We start from the raw sequence: 23,921 nt of genomic DNA on the forward strand, positions 1-23,921 counted from the left end.
TCCCAGCACTCGGGAGGCAGAGGCAGGCGGATCTCTGTGAGTTCGAGGCCAGCCTGGTCTACAAAGCTAGTTCCAGGACAGCCTCCAAAACAATACAGAGAAACCCTGTCTCGAAAAACCAAAAAAAAAAAATTAAAAAGACAGTGTACCATAGGGACACTTAACATTGTTGGCTGTCCAATAATGCCTCTTTGTGCCGGGGGTTGGTGGCGCACGCCTTTAATCCCAGCACTCGGGAGGCAGAGGCAGGAGGATCTCTGTGAGTTCGAGACCAGCCTGGTCTACAAGAGCTAGTTCCAGGACAGCCTCCAAAGCCACAGAGAAACCCTGTCTCGAAAAACCAAAAAAAAAAAAAAAAAAAAAATGCCTCTTTGTACTTTGGGACTTCCTTTTGATTGTGGTATTAGAGGGATCCGCCTCCTCCATTTAGCTACATTCATCATATTGAAATTTTCATTGGTGTGAATGTGCTTAGGAATAGCAAGCAAAGGGTTGGTGGGATGTCACCAAGCCTGACAACCATGACTACCATCCCCCAGACCCACAAAGTGGAAGGAAAGAACGGACTCCTGCAAATTGCTATCTGGTTCCCACATATGTGCCACTGTACATGCGTGCGCACACAGAGAGGCATACACACCAAAAGAAAGCATTAAAAAATTTTTTAAAGAGTAGCTCTCAAGAAAGAAAAGGTAGGTACCAGTGAAGTTCTAGGACTAGGGTTACTGACCGGAAAGTATGGTAACTGTCAGAACGCGAGTCATGCCAAAGAACATCCTATTCTGGGAGTTCACTTTTAAAACCGGTCGATGTTTGGGAACACTGGTGACTTTTCACTGCGCAAGTGTTCCTCCCTGTGAGTCAACCAAGTGGCTAATGTCGTCATCTGTCTCCGTAGCCTTTTCACCTGCCTTTCTCACTATCTAGCCACGGCAGACCTTCTCTCCGAGGCTCCTCTAAATGGAGGAGGCGGATCCTCTAGACGGAGAAGCCGATTGCGCGTACGTCTTTCCAGTTGCGCCTGCGCATTGGGCTCCCTCGCGCTGGTTCCCCAGCTCTTGAGCCGGTGGGCCGGTGCGTGCGCGCACTCACTGTTGCGCCTGCGCAGAGGGTCGAGGACGAGTGTCCTGAGTAGGCTCAGCGCCTGCGCGTTGCGGGCTTCGGGGCCTCCCGGCCTGAGGGAGAGGAGCAGGGAAGATGGCGGCTGTGGTGGAGAATGTAGTGAAGCTGTGAGTGGTCTTTTTTTTTTTCCCTCTCTCCGGAACCAGAGATCTTGTAAAGGGGCCTGGGAGTAGAGAGGGGGTGCGGGAAGAGACAAGACAGAGAGAAGGACATGCCCGGGAAGTCCTTGCTGTGCGACTCCTGGTAGGGAGTGCTACGGAAGACTCCAGATAAGACGCCGGGCTTCTTTTGGAAACTTGTGGAGGCCGGGAGGGGGGCACACGGGAGCCCCCGACGGGCGTCCTCCTCGCGGGCCGAGTCCCGAGCGGAGCTACGTGCTGTGATCGAGAGGCGCACGGTTCTCGGCCCCTCTCCGGAGACGCGTCAGTTTCGCGGAGCCAACCGAGGCCGGGCGGCCCCTGGAGGTCGCGGTCCCTTCCCCGCCCACCGCCCTCCCTGGGGCTACTGGCTCCGCGGTTCCTGCTGGGATCCTAAGACTTAAGCAGTTCGATGACATTAACTAGGAGATCCGGGGTACCGGAGACGAAAGGTGTTCTTGGAAAGAATTGGTCCAAGAGTAGAAACGGGAGGGAAAGAACTTCGGGGAGTGGGGAACCAGACCGGAACCCCATGGCCTCCTGGCCCGCAGGAGTCCCTAGGTGGGCGTTCTCTGTACCATAGATGCCATTGTGCTGAAGTTAACGGTTGTTGGGAGACACTGGGAATGGGTACTGGCCTCTTAACCGCTTCCCGTGAGTTAGAGATGTTGAGGTTTTGATGCGTTTCATCCTCCTTCCTCCTTGAAGAAGAATCCGAGCGAGTTTTGGAATGGGGTGGTTAATGCCCATTAGACTTAAAAATGACCTTCTCTTTCTTTAATGGCCATGTTGGGTGTGATATAAGGGTAGAAGATTTGAAGTATTCAGCTGTACAGTCGAAGCTTTTGGATTCTGAATGACAAAGTAAAGGTTTGGGAACTATTCTGGGGGACTTTCACAGCTTCTCGCCTGTCTTTGTCGTGGGCTGACTCCCAGTCGTCGCAAGAGCCCCCCTCCCCCCTTAAGGTTAAGTTGCTCCCCCCTCCCGCTGCTTGGAGCCCTTTTCTTCGAAAATGCTTTCCCACTTCCATTAAGCTAAGTGCCTTCTCTTGTGACTTTTTTTAACTTGCTTTTGGCTGTATCCTGCTGCCTCCGTCAACCACCCCTCCCAGCACTGTTATACTTTTCTGATCTGCCCACCCCAGTCTCCCCAGCTCCCTTCAGGCTAACGTCTCCCTCAATCATAAATGAGGCTGTTGATATAGTTCTCCTTCTGGACTCAGACGTTAACTCTTTGTTACCAACCTGCCTTTTTCTTTGTTGACTTTCCCTGTTCCAGTGTGTGTGTGGGGGGGGACAAGTGTCCTGTGAAAAAAAAAAAGAGTCACCGCTTCTACCCTGAAAAACTTACTGTTCTAGCGGAATGTGCTTGCCTAGGCTTTCAGAATTACATGTTAATGGAGCTCTTAGTGTTGAAAGATGGTCTTCCAGAAAATGAGCTGCCAACCCATTGGTGTAGGATTTTAAGTGCTGGGTGCCCATTACTCTTTAGTCAGCCACTGGTTCCTGAGTGTCAGTGAGCTTGGTTCTCCCCAGTTAAGGTGCAGAAGACTGTGGACCGCCACTATTACGTGCCTCCTCAGAGCTTTCCCTCACTATTCTCACCCTGAAAGATGCTTTTCTGATGCTTTTTTTTTTCATGATGATAGTGTGCTTAAAGTCTTGTGTCAGCTGACATCACACATTGAGGATAAGACCACTGGCTCATCTTTTATTTTGTCCTGTGAGAAGACTTCCATTTTAATGATCTGTTTTTCTCAAATGTGATGTCATGATTGAAATAGTCTTTATGGTGGTCTTACTAGGATAAATACTAATCTAAAATAACCATGGCTGCTAACTAGTTTTAAAACTTCATAAGTTAGGTAAATAGAATGTCCTTAGGTCCATAGAATAACAGAAGCTTGAAGTTTTTTTGCCACAGGAATTTATAAGTATACTCTCCCCCTTTGCTCTCTTCACACACACACACACACACACACACACACACACACACACACACACACTTCAATTCTGGCCATCTTACCTCCTAGACCCCTTGCTTCACCTTCTAGAGCTGCGCCTAACCTGCAAGAGTACTGACTGGACATGTCAGTCACTCTTCAAGCCGCCTTCAGTCTCCATGCTCTGGCGTCACAGCTGCCAGCCCCAGTGGGCTCGTCCTTCCTTCCATCTGACTTCCAGTGTCAGCATCAATTCCCATCAGCAGAAACAAAGGAGCTGCTGCACTCAGCCTTGTTTACCCACTTTTGCTGTGTGGTAAGGATGTGGCTGCCTCCTAAAGGCAGCAAATGTGAGCTTGCTCTCTTTCTGCGCTGTGCTTTCCAACACATTTGTACCTTAATTACAGTTATTACTGCTCGTTGAGTCGAGTCAGGCTGTACTTGTTGTGTTGCTGTGTATGGTGTGTGTCCTTTTCATTTTCTGGTGGTCTATTGTGACTGCTCAGTGACAGTCCCCATCAGCTTGCTGACATAGCTTTAGTGGTAGGTATTAGCCACAGAGACTGACTCCCTCCTGCTTTTCATGCCTCCTTACCCTTACTGTCTCCATCAGAACCCTGGTTGGTTAGAGTTCATCTAGTGTAACTGCCCTGATCTGTAGGAGAGGACTAGAGGTCCACACAGGTTCATTGCATGTCTGTGTCTATTGATAACTAGCCAAGCCAGTCTTTTTACTCTCAAATCCATCCTGATGTGATCTAGACATCTTCATGGGTAATGGGGGTGGTTTGGGAAAGAAGGCTCCTGAACTCATTATGTCTGGTTTGTTTGTTTTTTTTTTTTTTTTTTTTTTTTCTCGAGACAGGGTTTCTCTGTATTGTTTTGGAGGCTGTCTTGGAACTCCCTCTGTAGACCAGGCTGGCCTCGAACTCACAAAGATCCGCCTGCCTCTGCCTCCTGAGTGCTGGAATTAAAGCATTATGTCTGTTTTTAAGGTTGATTGAAGGCTAGGGATATAACTCAGTTGGTAGAGTACTTGCTTAGCATACAGATGATCCTGGTTTGATTCCCTAACACCACATAAAACAGATAGACACCAGAAGAGCAGAAATTCAAGGTCATTGTTAACTGCATACTGGGTTTGAGTCCAGTATGAGCTACACACGCCTCTCCTTTTTTTTTTTTAATGAATATTTGGCTGGGATATAGCTCAGTGATAGAATACATCTAGCTAATACTTAGGGAATCCCCTTCAGATTTCAGATTGGATCTTTCAGGGCCAGAAAATTCTGGGTGTCAGCTGTATGGCAGTTAGGAAGGGCCTGAGATGGGCCTTTTAGGGTAACAGGCTTTCTGTTAGTACTGGTGCTTTGTAAAAGCTTTGAGGAACCTAGGGAGTTTCTCTCCCTGGAACACTGCAGATTCTTTTTTTGTTTTGTTTTGTTTTTGTTTTTTCAAGGCAGGTGTTCTCTGGGTGGCTTTGGAGTCTGTCCTGGAACTCGATCTGTATACCAGGCTGGCTTTGAACTCACAAAGATTACCTGATTCTGCCTCCTGAGCATTGGGATTAAAGGCGTGCACCACTACCGCCTGACTGGAACACTGCAAATCTTGCTTACCTTGTGACTATGTGGATATCCTATTCCTGTGACACTTTTCAGCACTGTGCTCTTCTTTTCCCCTTAGTTACCTTTGGATTGTTTGTACATGAAGAGCATTTACATTTTTAAAAAATTATTCTATGTGTATGAGTGTTTTGCCTATATGCATGCGTACCACATGTGTGCCTGGTGCCTTCAGAGGTCAGAAGAAGGAATTAAATCCCATGACTGGAGTTAATGGATGGTTGTGAACCAGTAGATGGATGCTGGGAGCCAAACCCAGGTTCTTTACAAGAGCAGTGTTCTTAACTGCTGAGACATCTTTTTTTTTTTTTTAAAGAAATGGTTGCACCATGTAACTCACTCTGGTGGACCTCAGATTCACAGAGATCCTCCTGCCTCTGCCTTCCAAGTGCTGGGACTAAAGGTGTGCACCACCACCGCCCGGCAGTAGTCTACAAATCAAGTTCCAGGACAGCCAGGACTGTTACATAGAAAAACCCTGTCTCAGAAAAGCAAAAAACAAACAAAAAAAAGATTTAAGTTTGATTTGGGAGACAGAGGGATTTCTATGAGTTTAGTACCTGGGATGCAGAATGAGAGACCTTGTCTCAAAACAAAACAGACAAAGTTGGTGGTGCACACCTTTAATATCAGCACATGGGAGGCAGAGGCAGGCAGATCTCTGTAAGTTCAAGGCCACCCTGGTCTCCAGAGTTCCAGGACAACCTCCAAAGCAATACAGAGAAACCCTGTCTCGAAAAATAAAAACCAAGTATTTGAAAAGGCTTATGTCTGATTCTATACATGATAAAATCTTGCCTTACAGTGATGGTTTATTATTTATTATGCAGAGCTGTGGCCCAGCTCATGGTAACTTGTCTTTCCTCATGTGATGGCTTAGTGAAGGTTCTTTGTGCCCCTTGAGGCAGTAAAGGAGACAAATAACAGAAAAGAGAGTCTCCCAGATTCCTGAGTCCTCTAGAGAAGCAGGTGACAGGGAAGAAGGATGACTTGACACCCCACACCTCTGTCTTACCTTGCTGCAGCCTTGGGGAACAGTACTACAAAGATGCCATGGAACAGTGCCACAGTTACAATGCCCGCCTCTGTGCTGAGCGTAGCGTGCGCCTGCCTTTCTTGGACTCACAGACTGGAGTAGCCCAGAGCAATTGTTATATCTGGATGGAAAAGCGACACCGAGGACCAGGTAAGGTTGAGGCTTCAGTGAAGTGACTCAAGAGCACAAGGAAGTGTCTTTTTTTCACTTATGAGATGGGAAAGTGTGAAGTTCCTCTACTGCTCACAGCGGTAGATGAATGTGGTCTTGTGATAAGTGGGAGCATGAAGCTGCAGCACCTTTGTTTTCTGGCCTCTGAAGTGTAGGTAGATTTTTCTTTGGACCACCAACTCACAAAAAACATGGAGACTTATTAATTATGAAAACTCGGCCCTTGCTTAGGCTTGTTCAGTTTTTTCGAGACAGGTTTTCTCTGTGGTTTTGGAGGCTGTCCTGGAACTCACTCTGTAGACCAGGCTGCCTCTGCCTCCTGAGTGCTGGGGTTAAAAGCGTGTGCCACCACCACCTGGCCCTAACTAGTTCTTATAACTTAAATTAACCCCTATCTATGTTCTTTTTTTTTTTGTTTGTTTTTGTTTTTGTTTTTCCTCGAACTCACAGAGATCCGCCTGCCTCTGCCTCCCGAGTCATATCTGTTTTTCTTTTCCATGAAATATCTCATCCAACCCAGGCTCACTCCCTTGTTTTAGAGCTCAACAGAGTTCTCATCCATAGAGTATTTGGTGCCATTTCTATGGCTGGGTTAGGGTTTGATTGCTCTTTTTTTCCTTCCTCAGGATTGGCCTCTGGACAGTTGTACTCCTACCCTGCCCGGCGCTGGCGGAAAAAGCGTCGAGCTCACCCACCTGAGGATCCCAGGCTTTCCTTTCCATCTATTAAACCAGGTAGAGGCTGGAGATGTTGTAGCTCAGGTGCTAGAGTGCTCACCCCGCAAGCACAGGGCCCTGGGTTTGATCTCCAGCTTTGCATAAACTGAACATGGTTGTGTATTCCTACATAATCACAGCATTAAAGAGGTTGAAGCAGGAGGATCAGAAATTCAAGATCATTCTCTGCTACACAGGGCGTTTGAGGCCAGCCTGGGCTACATGAGAGCCTCAAAATAAGATGTATGAAATTAGCTGGGCAGTGGAGGTGTACACTTTTAATCTCAGCACTTGGGAGGTAGAGGCAAGCGGATCTCTGTGAGTTGGAGGCCAGCCTGGTCTACAGAGTGAATTCCAGGACAGGATCCAAAGCAACACAGAGAAACCCTTGTCTCAGTAAACAAACAAACAAACAAACAAAAAAAACACACATGAAATTGTCTCAAAATAATATAGGCTGGAGAGATGTCCCAGTACTTCCTGTGTGAGCATAAGGCCCTAAATTCTAATCTAGCATTCATATGAAAAACTGGTATGTGCCGGGCATTATTGGCGCACGCTTTTTTTTTTGGTTTTTACGAGACAGGGTTTCTCTGTATTGTTTTGGAGGCTATCGGTCCAGCCCGGCCTTGAACTCACAGAGATCCGCCTGCCTCTGCCTCCCGAGTGCTGGGATTAAAGGCGTGTGCCACCACCGCCCGGCAGCGCACGCTTTTAATCCCAGCACTCGGGAGGCAGGCGGATCTCTGAGTTCGAGGCCAGCCTGGTCTACAGAGCGAGTTCCAGGATAGCCTCCAAAACAATACAGAGAAACCCTGTCTGGGAAAAAAAAAAAAGCTCGTGTGACCAGCATGTTCCTGTAATCCCAGCCTAAATCAAGGTTCCGATGTCCTTCTCCAGCATGTGTACCCACATGTGTTCATACACCACACAGATCTATACTACACATATATGCACAATAATCATGAGTAAATAAATAAACGGAGTAAGGGGCCCACTTCCTAAGCAGGGCCATGGTCTGTTGCGTGGCTAGAAGCTTGCTGATCACCTGCTATTCCCTGGCTCTGTGTTAGCTCTTGCACATACTAAATTAAATGACGTATGTTTCCATCCTTCAAAGAACTCACTGTGTTAGGGAAAACAGGTAAATAGCTGTATTCCAGTGCTGCTGAACCATTTTGGTTCCTGTAGAACAGAAGTTAGTGGCTGACTTTGACTTGGCCCTAGATATCATAGACTCATCTTCAGCCCTTCTGAGTTTGCTTCGTTCTGATTTGTTCCAGACACAGACCAGACCCTGAAGAAAGAGGGGCTTATCTCTCAGGATGGCAGCAGTTTAGAGGCTCTGTTGCGTACTGACCCTCTGGAGAAACGAGGCGCTCCAGATCCCCGTGTTGATGATGACAGCCTGGGCGAGTTTCCTGTTACCAACAGTCGAGCACGGAAGGTATGTTATCTCTGTGGCTAGAGGACTTTAGTAAGGACCAGTTAGCAGAACTGACCAAGATCCATGGTAGAACACTTGCTTCTTGGTGTGTGAGCCCTAGCACAAAAAAGAAAAACAGCCGAAACAGAAGCTGAGGCTGCCCTGCGGTCCTGTGGCTCTTGCTGGCCGCTGGCTCTGCTACTGTCTAGCCTGTCACTGCTTGCCCTCGTCTCAGTACAGGCTAACTATTCATTCTCTTTCATACAAGGATTTCGTTAGAAACCTTAGGTGCCTGGTGTTACATAGGTGAAGCACACCTGGTTCACACCTATCAACTAAGTTTAAAGATGAGAAGAGCTACAGATAAGCCAGGTACTGTCTAAGTGTTTTTCCATATGCTTCCTCCTGCACAACCTTATGAGGTAGGTCCTGTGGTTCCCATTTCACAGACAGGGAGGCAGAAGCAAAGCCATTAGAACTTCCCTCAAAGTCACACAAGTAAGCAGCAAAACTCATTTAAACTAGGACATAAGTATTAGAAGCAGAGCAAGCAAGACAGGGCATAACTGCCTGGGTTATCAGGGAGAGCTTTATGGAAACAGAGAAATGGGGGAAAGCAACTTGAAGAGGCTCAGAGGAAAGGAAGCAGGGATAGGAGTGTAGGATGAAGAATGATTATAGGTGGGGTTAAGCTCCAGAGAAGCTTCTGGGTAATCCCAGGTGGCTAATTCTACACCATGAAGAAGCTTTTGGATGTACTTGACTTCTGCTCATTCAAATCTTCTGGTCTACTCAGCGGATCCTTGAACCTGATGACTTCCTAGATGATCTTGATGATGAGGACTATGAAGAAGATACTCCAAAACGTCGGGGAAAGGGGAAATCCAAGGTAAGGAGCCAGTACCCTGCCTGAAGGATGTAGCAGACTGGTCCAGAAGGCCCGGCTTTATTTCTTGTAGTTGCTTTGCTCTTCTGGCCTAGACACCTTAGTAATGGCATCATCTTTTTGCTGTTCTTGGCAGAGTAAGGGTGTGAGCAGTGCCCGGAAGAAACTGGATGCTTCCATCCTTGAGGACCGGGATAAGCCCTATGCCTGTGACAGTGAGTGCCCCCTGAGGGGTGGGTAGTTCTTGTCTTGGACCCTGCTCCTGCTCTGGATATGAGAGTAAGGGGATCATGTTCTTGCACTGAGTGATAAAAATAAGCCTGTGTTCTTATCCTGCCTGCCAACCTCTGAGAAGCCCTGGCCTTTGCTTCATAGTGGGTGGGACCTGCATGCTCTGGGAGAGATTTCTGTGGCTCCTGGGGTGGGAGGATGAGGGAACTCAACAGCAGACAGAGTTGGCCTCATAGTGGGCAGCATCCAGATCTGCTGACCCATCAGGGCACAGGGGGCCAGCCCTGAGGGTCAGTGTCTGTCTGTCCTCTTTACCTTTGCTTTGGCTCACCCTACTTCCGTGCTCCAGCCTGTAGCACCGCTGCTGGGGTTCTCTCTCACTTGCTCTTGTTTTCCTGCTGTTGCTGCCCTGTCTCAAATGTACCAAGGCCTTCTTCTCATGACTTTTCTTTCTGTCTTTCAGATAGTTTCAAACAAAAGCATACCTCGAAAGCGCCCCAGAGAGGTAGCTCTCTCAACTTTTCAGACTTGTGGTTTTCCTGTCCCTTTTCCCTCTTCCCTTGACCTCCTGCCTTTCTCGTTTCCTGTGGTGTCTGCTTTGGAGTCTGCAGTGGTCTGATGGTAGTGCTGTGGAGCCCCGGCTGTGCTCCGCTCTCAGAGTCCTAGCAGCTTTCTTTGTCGTTGCTCGTCTCCCGTAGTCTTACTTGGCCTAGTCTGTGGGGTAACTTCGTCTTAACAGCACCCATGTGAATAGATTCATCTGATGCACCCCAGAAAAGACACCAGGTGGTCAGCTAATATTCCCACTATCATACCACCACCTACTCCCATCCTCCTCATTCCTTCCTGCTGGCCCCCTTGCCCCTCTTGGTGTCATCACTCAAGATAAGATACCGTGATTCTTTCCTTGCTTGTTGGCAGGGGCTGGGCAGGACTCTAGTATGGGAATATATCTCAGATTCTTTGGGGACAGTTATTCTGGCTGCTCAGTTGGTAGGTGTCCCCTAAGAAACCCACCCTCAGCCCTTTGCCTATTCAGTTGGGATTGACTGCATGGTATACATGGGATGGAATGAGCGTGCCACATTTACATAGCAGAAAAAGAGTCTGACGTCTCCTTATTACCTTTCCCCCTTTGTCATAAGGCAAGACCATAGAACTTTCCTGACCTGGAGCTCCCAGACAGTTGCTATTCCCAGGGCTAGTTGTTGCAGCATGGGCTGAGTCCTTCCAAAAGCCAGTGTAGAAAAATATTAGTAGCTGTGGGATTGTGTTCTAGGAAGAGAATCCTAGAAACTGGGATGTCCAGGGCCTGATGCTCTTGGATAAGGGGCAGGGGCCGTCACTAAGGCTCATCTCAGATTAGAAATCCTGGGGACAGAGTATTTTTCATGGGCCTTAGATGGTGCTTTACAGCTTGTCAGAGTGGGTGAGTAGCACCTTCGTGTCCTAACATTTCTCTGCAATCTTCTTCCACCCAGTCTGTGGAAAACGCTACAAGAACCGACCTGGTCTCAGTTACCACTATGCCCATTCCCACCTAGCTGAGGAGGAAGGAGAGGACAAAGAAGACTCTCAGCCACCCACTCCTGTTTCCCAGAGGTCTGAGGAGCAGAAATGTAAGCTGAGGTGTCAGGATGGGCAAACAGGAGAGGAGCCAGCCTGGTTATAAAAACCCTCCTTGGGGAGGCACATGGTTCTGCCCCAACTTAATGTACCAAACTGTGTTGACTCCCAATGGGATCCCTTACCTGTTGGGAGGAGTGGATGAGGGGTGGGCTGGGAGGGGGAGGCAAGGGGGACAGAAGGAGGGATGGGAGGAAGTACTTTGGGTGGAATATAAAATGAAATTTAAAAAATGTTTAAAATAAAAGTCCTCCTTGTAGGAAGTGTGGGGTAACCCAGAGTTTCCTTCAGAATTTCTTTCTTTTTCTCCTGTAGCCAAGAAAGGACCTGATGGATTAGCCCTGCCCAACAACTACTGTGACTTCTGCCTGGGGGACTCAAAAATCAACAAGAAGACAGGGCAGCCTGAGGAGCTAGTGTCCTGTTCTGACTGTGGTCGCTCAGGTACCTCCATTCTCAGAGAGCAGGCTGCATTCAGTGCCCAGGAAACTCTTGACCTGGCTACTCAGTGCTGTCAGCCAGGCAGCCTCCCTTGCCCATTCCCCGCGGGGTTTCCAGCCTCCTGTTTGACTCACCTCCCCCACAGGGCACCCGTCCTGCCTGCAGTTCACCCCTGTGATGATGGCGGCTGTGAAGACCTACCGCTGGCAGTGCATCGAGTGCAAGTGCTGCAACCTCTGCGGCACTTCGGAGAATGACGTGCGTGCCGTGCCCTCTCAGCCTGCCTGGCTCTCCCCTCGGCTCCCTCCAGAGCAAGCAAGGGCTTCCCCACATGTCCCTCCTTAACCTCCCCCAGGGAATTTTACACTTGTTTAAAAAAAAATCTGTTTCTTGAGCACCAACAGTGTTTTTGGCTCTCAGGTCACTAAGTAAGACAGAAAAGACCATGCTTTCTGAATTTGTGTACTTGGGTAACAGAATTTTGTGTGATATACCTTGATGAGCCAAAGAGTTAACTGGTCTACAAAGCAAGTTCCAGGACAGACTCCAAAGCTATACAGAGAAACCTTGTCTCGAAAAACAAACAAAAAAAGAGTTAACTTAATACTGATAGAGGTTTCTAGTTAGATTTGCTTTTGGAGGAAATGAAGTTGGTGTTGGAGTTTTGATAATACAAAGATCCAGTCCAAGAAGGTATGAAGTGAGTATATTTCCAAGAAGGTATAGCCAGTCTTTACCTTGAGGTTGGCAAGCCCCCTGTAACAAGGACATTGCTACCCACTAGATCTTTCCTGTGTCGGGGAGGTGGATCAGAGATATGGGCGTCGTTTGCTCTGTGGGGTCTTGTATCCTTTTATGAGCAGTGAGGGATCCTGGAGATTGACCCAGGACCTGGTGTACACTAAGCATGAGCTTTGCTTCTGAGCTCCACCTCTGTGCTTGGGCCTTGGAGATGTTGTCAGAGGCCTTTTATTGGGGAATGGATGTTGTGTAATATGTTCTGTCTCATATTTTCAGAAGGTAACTGGCACCTTTGTAGAGAAGAGATTGTAGGGAAATAGTAGGCTTTGTGATCAGTTAGAATCTGAATAGGTTGAGATAGATAGGTCCTACATCTTTTTTTTTAATTATTTATTTTATTTCATGTGCGTTGATATTTTGCCTGCATTTATATCTGTGTAAGAGTATCAGGTCCCATGGAACTGGAGTTACAGACAGTTGTGAGCTGCCGTGTGGGTGCTGGGAATTAAACCTGGAGCCTCTGGAAGAGCAGTCAGTGCTCTCAACTGCTGAGCCATCTCTCCAGCCCCTCTACATCTGTTCTTAGCAGCTGTCAGTCCCTTGTGGAAATAGCAGCAGTGTCATAACTTAGGTGCATAAGCCTTTGGACCCCTGTTCTTTCTTCTTACCTTCTGCAGGACCAGTTGCTCTTCTGTGATGACTGTGACCGTGGCTACCACATGTACTGTCTCACTCCATCCATGTCTGAGCCTCCTGAAGGTAAGTGGCCCACATCTACTCAAAATACTTTATCCCAGAAGGATCCATAACATCAAGTAAAACATTGACAATGCATTTAGGTCTTTTTTTGTTTATTTTTTTATTCTCAAGACAGGGTTTCTCTGTATAACAGCCCTGGCTGCTCTGAAACTTGCTTTGTAGACCAGGTTGGCCTTGAGCTCACAGAGATCCAACTGCCTCTGCTTCCCAAGTGCTGGGATTAAAGGTGTTCACCACCACTGCCTGGTATAGAATTTTAATTTAAAGAACTTAATGTTTGCCAGGCGTTAGTGGCGCACACCTTTAATCCCAGCACTGGGGAGGCAAAGGCAGGCGGATCTCTGTGAGTTCGAGGCCAGCCTGGTCTATAGATCGAGTTCCAGGATAGCCTCCAAAACAATTCAGAGAAATCCTGTCTGGAAAAACCAAAAAAAAAAAAAGAAAGAAAGAAAGAAAGAAAGAACTTAATGTTTGTACTTTGTCATTAGAGATACAGAAAATTACCAACATGAAAAAGAACTAGCTGAGCAGAGAACAGTTACAAAGAGAAAGCTTTCTCCCTTCGTATAGTCCAGAAATTCAGTTGGCAGCTTATCTGACATGACATCTCTATTATCACTCTCCCACACTGATGGATTGATTCTTTCCTCTCTTCCCTATTTGGGAGGGAGTTGACCCTGGAGCCTGGGATATCTTTCTGCATCTCTAGTGGTTCCAAGTTCATGAAAGTGCTATACCAACACCAATGGTGGCAACAAGGAGTGGTTCTTTTCCACAAAAGTCCCTTCTAACTGTGTTTCTGTGCCTAGCTTCTGCCTCTAAGGTAGTAGTTCTCAGCCTGTGGGTCTCAACCCCCATAGGGGTCACATATTGGATATCCTGCATGTCAGATATTTATGTTACAATTCATAATAGTAGCAAAATTACAGTTATGAAGTAACAATGGAATAATTTGTGTTTGGGGATCACTGTAACATGAGGAGCTGTATTAAAGGGTCTCAGCATTAGGAAGGTTGAGAACCACTGCAAGGAACTCAAAGCTTGTCTAGGAGGGCCCAAGTACCTAGTAGCTCTGCTGTGCACAGGCGGGAGCCAGCCTTCAAGTGACTTGTAATGTAGGTCAGTCTGCAGAGAATGAGGCCACTAGCAAAGCTGGTGAGTACTTTAACAGCTGCAGGGCTACACAGTGCTACTGAATACCTCATCCATCTCCAAATCAGCGTTGAAGGAAATGGTGTCTTGTGTTTTGTTTAATGATCAAATAGCACCTTATAGACAGAACTTGCACTGATGGCCCAAGGACTTTCCCATTGACATTTTGTGAGTCACTGGGGTAGTCAAGAGTTGCAGGCCAATTATACTTTCCTCGATGGAACATCAGGTGGCCTTCTGCTGTAGGTCATGGTTGGCATGGTATGCCTTATGGGCTACATCTAGCTCTGTCAGTTTACATAGCTTGCAAGTCAGCAGTGACTTTTACATTTAAATCATGTTTTTTTGTTTCATTTTTGTCTTGTTTGTTTTGATTTGGTTTGGTTTTTCCAGACAGAGTTTCTCTGTAGTTTATAGTCTGTCCTGGAACTGGTTCTGTAGACCAGGCTAGCCTAGAACAGAGATCCGCCTGCCTCTGCCTTCCGAGTGCTGGGATTAAAGGTGTGCGCTACTACCACACAGCTCTTAAAGTGGTTTTTAAAGGAACATGAAGATAGGAGACTATGTGGCTCATAAAGCTTAAATATATAACGTTGTTTGGCTCTTTGTTGGAATACCATAGCATATATTGGCCTTAGGATTAGAAAGACTCTTTTATTCTTTTATACTTTTGGATATTGTTTTGTTTTGCTTTGCTTTTTTTTTTTTTTTTATGTAATCCAGATAGAACCCAGGGTCTTGTACATGCTGGCCAAATGTCCTCCCACTGAGCTATATCCTTATATCTCCCAACTCTTTTAAGAAAATTATTGTTCAAGGCTAGCCTGGTCCACAGAGAAAGTTCTAGGACACACTCCAAAGCGACACAGAAAAACCCTGTATTGTTTTGGAGGCTGTCGTCCAACCCAGCCTCGAACTCCCAGAGATCCTCTTGCCTCTGACTCCCGAGTGCTGGGATTAAAGACGTGTGCCACCACCGCCCGGTGAAGAAGGAAAATTATTAAGAGTGCTGTTGCAAGCTGGGCGGTGGTGGCGCACGCCTTTAATCCCAGCACTCGGGAGGCAGAGGCAGGCGGATCTCTCTGAGTTGGAGGCCAGCCTGGTCTACAGAGTGAGTTCCAGGACAGCCTCCAAAACAATACAGAGAAACCCAGTCTCGAAAAACCAAAAAAAAAGAGTGCTGTTGCAGCTGAGCCACAGCACTAGTGTAGAGGTCAGAAGACAACACTTAGAAGTCAGGTCTGCTTTCTCTGTGCATTCTGGGGACCAAACTCAAGTCCTCAGGCTCTGAGCCATCTCTCTGTCCCCACAGTTGTATTTTTTTTTCTTTTTTCTTTTGGTTTTTCAAGACAGTGTTTCTCTGTGGCTTTGGAGGCTGTCCTGGAACTCGCTTGGTAGTCCAGGCTGGTCTCGAACTCACAGAGATTCGCCTGCCTCTGCCTCCCGAGTGCTGGGATTAAAGGCATGCGCCACCAACACCCGGCTTTCCACAGTTGTATTTTTTAAGATAGGGCCTCACTAAATTGCCTAAGCTAGCCTTGAGCTAGCTCTGTAGCCCAGGTAGCCCTTGAACTTGCACTCCCCTGCCTTAGCCTCTAGAAGAGCAGTCAGTGCCCTTAACTGCTGAGCCATCTCTCCAGCCCCCAAGATATATGTATTTTTAGTGTATGTGTATGAGTATTTTGTCTGCATGTATGTCATTGTACTACGTGAATGCCTCCTGGTGCCCTTGGAGGTCAGCAAAGGGGTCATCAGATCCCTATAACTAGAGTTATACATAGTTGTAAGCCTCCATGTGGGTGCTGGGAACTGAACCCAGATCCTCATAACTGCTGAGCCATCTCTCCAGTTCCAATTTTCATAGCTTTAAAGACCAAGCGGGCCGGGCGTTGGTGGCGCACACCTTTAATCCCAGCACTCGGGAGGCAGAGGCAGGCGGATCTCTGTGAGTTCGAGACCAGCCTGGACTACCAAGCAAGTTCCAGGACAGCCTCCAAAGCCACAGAGAAACCCTGTCTCGAAAAAACAAACAAAAAAAAAAAAAAAAAAAAAAAAAGACCAAGCCGTTTCCTTCAGCTCAGGATAGCCACGAAGTTGCTGCTACAGAATTTGCCCTGTCCTTCCTGGGGAGAGGTGTGAAGAGTCAGAAGACAGCAGATGGGATCCACCCTAACACTCTGCTTCTCTGTAGGAAGTTGGAGCTGCCACCTGTGTCTGGATCTGCTGAAGGAGAAGGCATCCATCTACCAGAACCAGAACTCCTCCTGATGTGCCACCCAGCTTCCCACACCTCTAAGCTGTTGCTGTCCTCTACCTTGGTTTTCATACCCCTCTTCTTCTTTCACTCTGGTAGTTCTGCCAACCTGCCTTTGGCAACTGCACAGGGAGGTGGCAACTCTGACTGCCTCTGGTCCCAAGCCCTCAGGGAGTAAGGAGCAGCATGCTGCCCCAGGACTGACCTGTGGGCCTAACTTCTCTCTGCTCTCCAAGAAGTGCATTCACTCTGCTTGCCTTGGGCCCAAGTCCCTGGTAATCACAGGGTTCAAATGGGTTCCTCCAAGAAGGAATATGAGAGCAGCTCACTTGTCTGAAGCCTGGCCTAGCCCCTCCTCCCCCTCTGGTTTCCAGAGTTTTACCCCAGGGGTGAGCCAGGCCTGGCCTTTGCTGAGAGCAGCTGGAGTGATCAGGCTGAGGTGGCACTTGCTAGGACCTTTTCATACCCTTGTTCTGCTTCACTTTGCCTCTGCCAAAGCAGTCCTGTGTCTTCTGTCATGCTACTTGGGGTCTGTGCTTGAACTGGGATTCCTGTTCTCAGGCTCCTCCTGGCTCTGTCCTGTAGACAAGCAGCTTCACCTGTCCTTCCTGTGCTTGGCTGGCTCGCTCACAGGTGGTCCCTGGCAATCTAAGCATTTCCCATCCTCAGAACTTTGAGTCTTCTGCCTCCTTCCTTATTCCCTTTCATTTTTGTGGTGGAGAGGGACAATGTCAGGGAGCTGTGCCAGCAGCTTGGGGGCCACAAGGAGAAGTTGGATAATGTGCCTGTTTTTTAACTCGATAAAAAAGCCTACCTCCAAAGTCCCCTTTTCGTTCTTCCTGGACCTGGGCATTCAGCCTCCTGCCCTTAACTGAATCAGGAGTCTCTGCCTCCTGCCTGTGTGTTCTGACGCGGTCACGGGAGGTCCCCTTTCCTTGCACGCTAGCTAGCAGCTGGGTAAAGTCTTCACTCTGACTTTTCTGTTTCCTGCTTAGTGGTACTGACATTAAGTAGGAGGGGACAGTCCATGCCAGAACACTCTGGAATGGCCTTCCTCCTTAGCTGTGGGCAGGCCCTGACTTGTTTTCTGTGAAGTTGAGGCCCCCTCCTCCTATCCTTAGTTCCTGTATTCAAAACATTAGTAAAAATAAACATTTTTACACAGAGCCCTCTGATAGATGGTTTGTCTCCTAACTGCTTGTTGAAAGTCTTTTTCTTTTGTTTTGTGTGTTTGTTTGTTTGGTTGGTTGGTTGGTTTTTTTGTTTCTCGAGACAGAGTTTCTCTGGGTAGCTTTTGGAACCTATCCTTGTACTCCCTCTGTAGACCAGACTAGCCTGTCTGCCTCCCGTGTGCTGAGACTAAAGGTGTGTACCACCACCATCTGACCTGAAAAGCCATTTCATTTCAAACTTACTTTCTTAATAAGAGTGGTTTTTTGAAAAATTGAAACAACTTTTTCTCCCAAAATCAAAATTTTTGTTGAGCCCCACCATATAAAAATTTTTGTTAGTTTTGGTATAAATTCAAGTTTACAATCATTATTATTATAAAGAAAAGAATGAAGCTGTTTTGATTAGTACAAAAAGTGAGTTAAAATCAGCTTTAGCACCCTATTTATTTCTGTGTCTTGGCTGGTTGGGAAGACAGCTATGTAGATGGAGGTGTGGCAAGTTTATGACATTGTGATTGATGTCAGGTGTTTAAAGTGGGCATGGAAGCTTGCTCTTGGTATAAGTTCAAAGGAATTAAAGCAGGGCCTGAAGAGATAGCTCAGCAAGCAAGAGTGCTTATTACTTTTGCAGAGGACCAAGTTCAGTTCCCCAGCACTCATATCGGGTGACTTAACAACCACCTGTAAATCCAGTTCCAGGGGGATCTGATTTCCTCTGGCTGGGCTGGTCATTCAATGTGCATAATGCCCACTCTCTCAGCTCCATACATGTGCAAACCAGTGATGTCATCATGGGACAAGGAAAGCTCTTAGATAGATGATAGAGCAGCCAGGAGGAGAGTAACCTCAAGTCTTGTGATCTGATGTGCCTTTTCATTGCCTGCAGTACTGCTAAGCAAGAGCAGGGTTCCAGAGCCAGAACTGTCCATAATGTAGCCTTCCAGCATTCCCAGGCTATTTTATACTGACAGCAAGTTCCTCCAGTCACACTAGTACTTTAATATTACATAATGGATCTTGTATAGCTCGATTGACTATATATTGACTTCTTAAGAATTATGTGAGCTGACAGTAGTGACACAGGCTTTTAGTCCCAGAACTCCAGAGGCAGAGGCAGGTGGATCTCTGACTGAGCTCAAGGCCAGACTGGGCTACAGAGAGTTTGAGGACAGCCAGGCTACACAGGGTGACCCTATTTTAAGAAAAATGTACGTGTATATATACATCAGTGCAGAGGTCACGACAAGGAGGGCATCTCATCCCTGGGAGCTAGAATTACAAGTAGTTTTGAGCCACTGAAGTGCTGGAAACTGAACGCTGGTCTTTGTGGGTTTTTTTTTTTTGGTTATGTTTTGAGTGTTTTGCCACCATATGTGTGCTGGGAATGAAATCCAAGTCCTTTGGAAGAGCAGCCAGTGCTCTTAACAGCTGAGCTATCCCTTCAGCACTTCAACTCAGGTCTCCTGTAAGAGTAGTGCACACTCAAACTGCTGGTATACCTGGGAGATGGCTCAGGCAGTTAAAGCATTTGCCATGTAACCCTGACCACCTGAATTCTGTCCCAGTATCCCAATGAATCCATTATGCCAGTGCTCTTAGACATAGGAGGTGGAGACCGAATCTGCTAACGTCCAACTGGATTGGAGTATGCCACACTGCAAAACCCTACCTCAGCAAGGAAGGAAGAACAGTTGCTCCCAAAGGTGTCCCCTTATTTCCACACCAGTCCCATGGCATGTGTGTGTGGTGGGGGGAGGCTTTGGTTTTTTTCTCATGTAGCCTAGGATGTCCTCAAATTTGTGATCCTGCCTCACCTTCCTTGCCTATTGAAAAGCTGAGCTCTGCATTTGGTAAATTGGCTGTGTGCTCTGGGCTCCGAGGAGATGTGCTCTGCCTGTCCTGCTAAGTAGGGCAGAAGTAGAGGGAGCCAGGCAGCTATCCTTGGTAACTAGAGTAGTCTTGAGGGCCAGAAAAGAAATGTGCAAATGAGACCACTGAAATAGACTTAGGAAATGTTGGCTTCACAAGAGACTTGGAGAAATTAAAAATACAGAGAAGTGAGGTCCTGGAGAAATTGAAAATACAGAGAAGTGAGGTCCCGGCTGTTTAAGGATCAGGGAAGGCTAAGATATCTACACCTAGTTCAGGACCAAATGTTGAGGGAAATGACTAGTATAGGAACTTAGATCCTGCCATGAGGCACCCAAACTGGCAGAAATAGGTCCTTTCTTGCCCCCTCAGGCCTGGTGACCTGTGTTTTGTAGCGGGCTGGTGAGCTGAAGGCCAGCGCTGTCCATGGTAACTGAGTTTTATGGTTTAAAGCTTACATCCGTTCGTTTTCTCGTTTCATCTTGTCTCTAAAACAACTTCGGGAGGGCGGATATCCCTGCTTGGCACCCCGTGGGGATGGGGTCGAAGCCACCTGGGTCACCGTCTTGGCATGCCGGTCGCCCGAGAGATAATCAGGCTCTGAGGCCGGGTCCTCCCGCCAGACCCTAGCTCGAGGCTCGGGTTCCTGCCCCTCAGCGCGGGAAGCTCCTCCTCCAGAAGGCCGACGGACCGCCACTTCCTCAGCGCCCAATGACATGCAGTCGGAGGTGGGACAAGTGAAACTGGTGGCCAATCAAACTTGCCAAGGCGGGGCTGCTGAGGGCCCGGCCGCGGTTTTCCCAGCCTTGGGAGAGCTCGGCACGGGCGGCGCGGGCAGGTCCCTGTCGTGCGCGCGCCCGCCGCCCGTGCACCTCCCGGCAGCGCTCTGCCCTCGGGGTCGCGGCGCCCGTCCCTCTCTGGTTCTGCTGTAACCTAGCACACCCGGGCCCGGGAGTCGGGCTGGGGCAGGGGCGGGAGCCGCGGGACAGCGCCTGGAGGTGGGTGCGGAGCGGGAGTCCGGGTTGGCGGGCGGGCGGGCGGACTGGATCGACGCCTGGGTCCGTCTATCCGACTGACCCTGGGTCAAGGCGGAGCGAGCCTGGACGCAGAGGCCAGCTCTGGGGCTTCCTGCTCCCGACCGCTGCTCCCTGATATCCCTCCAGACTACCTACCACCCGGCGGGAGACATCCCTCCCCCTTTTTGCTGCCCGTAGCCTCCTCACCCTCCCTGTGTCGCCCTTTGTCGCCTTGGCACCTTGGCACCTTCACTCTCCACCGTGCCCTCCACTTCCCTTCAGGCTAGACTCTTGACTAGCCTTACCATTCCGCCTCACCAGCACCAAATTAGACTGGCGCCTTCAGACCCATCCATCTGGCTTTGTCATCTGTGTCATCTAACCTGTTCACATCAACTCTGTCCATTCAGTCCACCACCTGCCTCATCAAAATTCAACCCCGGCCTTCCTCCCCTCTCCTCGCAGGGCTACCTCCCGGGCCACTCTGAGGCCTCTACACCTGCCTCACTCAGCTTTAGCCCCAGGCCTCTGTCATAGCTCCTTTGTTGTCCCTGCAGCTGCTCCCTGGTTGTCCTTACAGCAGTCCCCTGACCTCTAGTCATTTTTTCTACCCCAACAATGACAAACCCTAGCCCAGAATTCCCTCTGCCTTTGACCAGAGACACTGCCGGCTCTGTTCTGGCAGTCTTTAGGATGGGGCCTGGCCTTCTCCCTCAGCCTGGTCATCCCTTCTCTTCCAACTGGTCTGGCCTCGCCTAGCCTTCTGCATTCCAGCAGATCACCCGTCCTCTTACGGCCTGTACTCTCCTATCCCTCCTGCCCTCAGCCTATGCACCCTCTCCTACTTTTCCTGCCCAGCAGGTGCCCGGCAGAGTCATGGAGCTGAGCTCAAAAAAGAAGCTTCACGCCCTGTCCCTGGCTGAGAAGATCCAAGTGCTGGAACTCCTGGATGAGTCCAAGATGTCCCAGTCAGAGGTGGCCCGGCGCTTCCAGGTCTCGCAGCCCCAGATCTCACGCATCTGCAAGAACAAGGAGAAGCTGCTGGCAGACTGGTGTAGTGGCACAGCCAACCATGGGCGCAAGCGGAAGCGGGAATCCAAATACAGCGGGATCGACGAGGCCCTACTCTGCTGGTACCACATTGCCCGGGCCAAGGCCTGGGATGTCACGGGGCCCATGCTGCTCCACAAGGCCAAGGAGCTGGCTGATATCATGGGTCAGGATTTTGTGCCCAGCATTGGCTGGCTAGTCCGCTGGAAACGCCGAAACAATGTGGGCTTTGGGGCTCGCCAGGTCCTCGTCCCTCTGTTCCCTCCCGAGCCACCGCCCCCTGGGCTTCCATCCCAGGCCCAGCCACCTCTTTCTCTTAAAGACTTCTCACCAGAAGATGTGTTTGGCTGTGCTGAAGTGCCCTTGTTGTACCGGGCAGGGCCTGGCAGAGTGTTGGCGTGTGACCGGTTACAGGTGCTGCTGTGTGCCAACAGCAGGGGCACAGAAAAGCGAAAGGTATTTGTGGGCGGGCTCCAGGCTGCCCCAAGATGCTTCTTTGGGGTCAACAGTGAGGCACTGCCTGCCTCTTATCACCCTGATCTTGCCATCCCCTGGTCACAGTGGCTGGCACAGTTTGACCAGGACATGGGACAGCAGGGCCGACGGGTTGCCTTGCTACTGGCTGCTAGAGTGGCCGAGGAGTGGGCCAGCCTTCCTGGACTCCACCATGTACGACTCCTGCCTCTCTCTGCCTCCAGTACCACACCCTCCCTGCCTGGCTCTGTGGTTTTGGCCTTTAAGGCCCATTACCGTCACCGTCTGCTGAGCAAACTGGCTGCCATGCAGAGTGGGAGAGACGGCACCTCGCTGGCTGAAGCCAGGGCCAGCATCACAGTGTTAGATGCTCTGCATATGGTGGCAGCAGCTTGGGCCAAGGTGCCTCCTCAGCTCATTCTGAGCAGCTTCATTCACGAAGGTCTCGCTCCAGGCAAAACACCACTGTCTCTGGACAAAGACACGGAGATGTCACCAGTCCCAAGTGGGCTGAGTCAGGAGGAGTTCTCCCACTTTGTGGACCTGGAGGATGAGGCCCCAGGGCCTAGAGTATGCAAAGAGGAGACTGGTACTGAAGACACTGGGAGGGAAGAAGATGGCTTTGAGTCCCTGCCCACCAAAGCCGATGCCCTGAGGGCACTGTGCACCTTGAGGAGGTGGCTTGAATGTAACAGTACCTCTCCAGAGCCCTTTGAGAAATTCTACGATTGTGAGGTGGAGGTGGAACAGCTCTGCTGTCTGTGAAGAAATGCGGCAGCCTGCAGAATCGCCCTCTCCTGTTTCCCATGGAAACACCTCTCCAGAGGCAGACTGACTCTTTCCTGTGGAAACAGCGTGCGGAAGGGGCAGAAGAGAAGGGAGTTGGGACAAAAAGTCTAAGGCCAGAGTAAAAGTTGATCAAGCCCAGTCTGTCTCTACAGATGGGGCCTCTAGAGTGGGAATCTGGGCTGTGTAGCTTCTAGGCAAGCTCTGGGGGCAGTTAGTCTAGAGAGGCTGGAACCTAGAAAGGTGGACTTTTTGTTTGTTTGTTTGAGACAGGCTTTCTCTGTGTAGCTTTGGAGCCTGCCCTGGAACTAGCTCTTGTAGACCAGGCTGGTCTTGAACTCAGAGATCCGCCTGTCTCTGCTTCCCAAGAGCTGGGATAAAAGGTGTGTATCCCTGCCCAGTGAAAGGTGGACTTCTAACAGATGGCCCCAATCCCTTAAATTTTGTGTCAAAACCAAGTCTGCTTCTGGAAATAAAATTTTTAACCAGAAAGGAGGTCAGTATGTGGTATTCCTTTTTTCTTTTGAAATGGGGTCTCCTGTAGTCTGGGCTGGCCATGAAGATGATTCTGAATATATTAATCTGCTTGCCTCCCACTCCCAAGTTCCAGGGTTATAGGGGTTTGCTGCCATACCCTGATTTATGTGGTGCTGGGGATTGAACCCAACCCAGGGTTTGGTGCATCCCGAACTAGTACTGTACCAACTGAGTCATCCCTCAGTTTCTCAGGCATGGTTTACATGAGAAAAGGGTGAAGTCTGAAGACTTCACTCGTGGACCTTCCTGGAAAGTTGACCCAAACATTTGGCAACTCTTATCATTTCAGTATCAGACCATGTGTGGTACAGTGGCCAGAGGCAGGCCAGGGAAATAAGATCTGGATTCATTCCTTACAAATTGCATCCACTTGTTCATTTACCACAGTTCCTTACATCAAGCATCAAGGCCTTCTATGTAACAAGATTGCAAAGATGACACCTTTGTTAGGCAGGACAGACTTGTGCAGAGTACTTTGGCCCCAAAGCTGGGTGAAACCAGCAGAGGTGAGCTGTTTTTGGTGTTCGTGTGTGGGTGTTGTTTTTGAGACAAGGTCTCACTCTGTAGATCAGGCTGGTTTTAAACTCCTAGAGATCCCACCTGCCTCTGCCTTCAGAGTTAAAGACGTGCCATTGTGCCCAACCTTGTTTGTTTTTAAAATTTTAAAGTATGAGCCGGGCGTTGGTGGCGCACACCTTTAATCCCAGCACTCTGGAGGCAGAGGCAGGCGGATCTCTGTTAGTTTGAGGCC

The 23,921-nt window shown here is 48.9% G+C and overlaps 2 protein-coding genes across 3 annotated transcripts; both read left to right on the top strand.

Annotated features, from left to right (window-relative positions):
• The first annotated feature begins 1,086 nt into the window (after positions 1-1,086).
• On the top strand, positions 1,087-17,432 carry Dpf2 (double PHD fingers 2). 2 transcript variants are annotated; one of them, XM_013115201.3, is made up of 12 exons: positions 1,087-1,229; positions 5,853-6,013; positions 6,661-6,768; positions 8,034-8,197; positions 8,973-9,065; positions 9,199-9,277; positions 9,757-9,798; positions 10,775-10,912; positions 11,235-11,363; positions 11,506-11,618; positions 12,779-12,860; positions 16,204-17,432. In XM_013115201.3, exons 1-12 carry the CDS (start codon positions 1,198-1,200, stop codon positions 16,278-16,280), a joined length of 1,218 nt encoding a protein of 405 aa, XP_012970655.1. In that variant the 5' UTR covers positions 1,087-1,197; the 3' UTR covers positions 16,281-17,432. The 2 variants fall into 2 exon arrangements, with proteins under 2 accessions (XP_012970655.1, XP_005064026.1); XM_005063969.4 differs by lacking the exon at positions 9,757-9,798.
• A 2,708-nt stretch (positions 17,433-20,140) lies between these two features.
• On the top strand, positions 20,141-23,121 carry Tigd3 (tigger transposable element derived 3). Its single transcript, XM_013112000.3, has 2 exons — positions 20,141-20,305; positions 21,185-23,121. The coding sequence occupies exon 2, from the start codon at positions 21,200-21,202 to the stop codon at positions 22,610-22,612; it is 1,413 nt and encodes a 470-aa protein (XP_012967454.1). The 5' UTR covers positions 20,141-20,305; positions 21,185-21,199; the 3' UTR covers positions 22,613-23,121.
• Positions 23,122-23,921: the final 800 nt, after the last annotated feature.

Source organism: Mesocricetus auratus, unplaced genomic scaffold (genome assembly GCF_017639785.1).
Source record: "Mesocricetus auratus isolate SY011 unplaced genomic scaffold, BCM_Maur_2.0 Super-Scaffold_4256, whole genome shotgun sequence".
In the NCBI taxonomy this organism is placed as follows: Eukaryota; Metazoa; Chordata; class Mammalia; order Rodentia; family Cricetidae; genus Mesocricetus; species Mesocricetus auratus.

Excerpts from the sequence above, each read along its gene's own strand:
- Dpf2 (XM_013115201.3), top strand. The coding sequence starts at position 1,198 with ATGGCGGCTGTGGTGGAGAATGTAGTGAAGCT. Across the intron at positions 1,230-5,852 it reads GTGGAGAATGTAGTGAAGCT|CCTTGGGGAACAGTACTACA; the intron begins GTGAGTGGTCTT and ends ACCTTGCTGCAG. Across the intron at positions 10,913-11,234 it reads GAGGTCTGAGGAGCAGAAAT|CCAAGAAAGGACCTGATGGA; the intron begins GTAAGCTGAGGT and ends TTTCTCCTGTAG.
- Tigd3 (XM_013112000.3), top strand. The coding sequence starts at position 21,200 with ATGGAGCTGAGCTCAAAAAAGAAGCTTCACGCCCTGTCCCTGGCTGAG.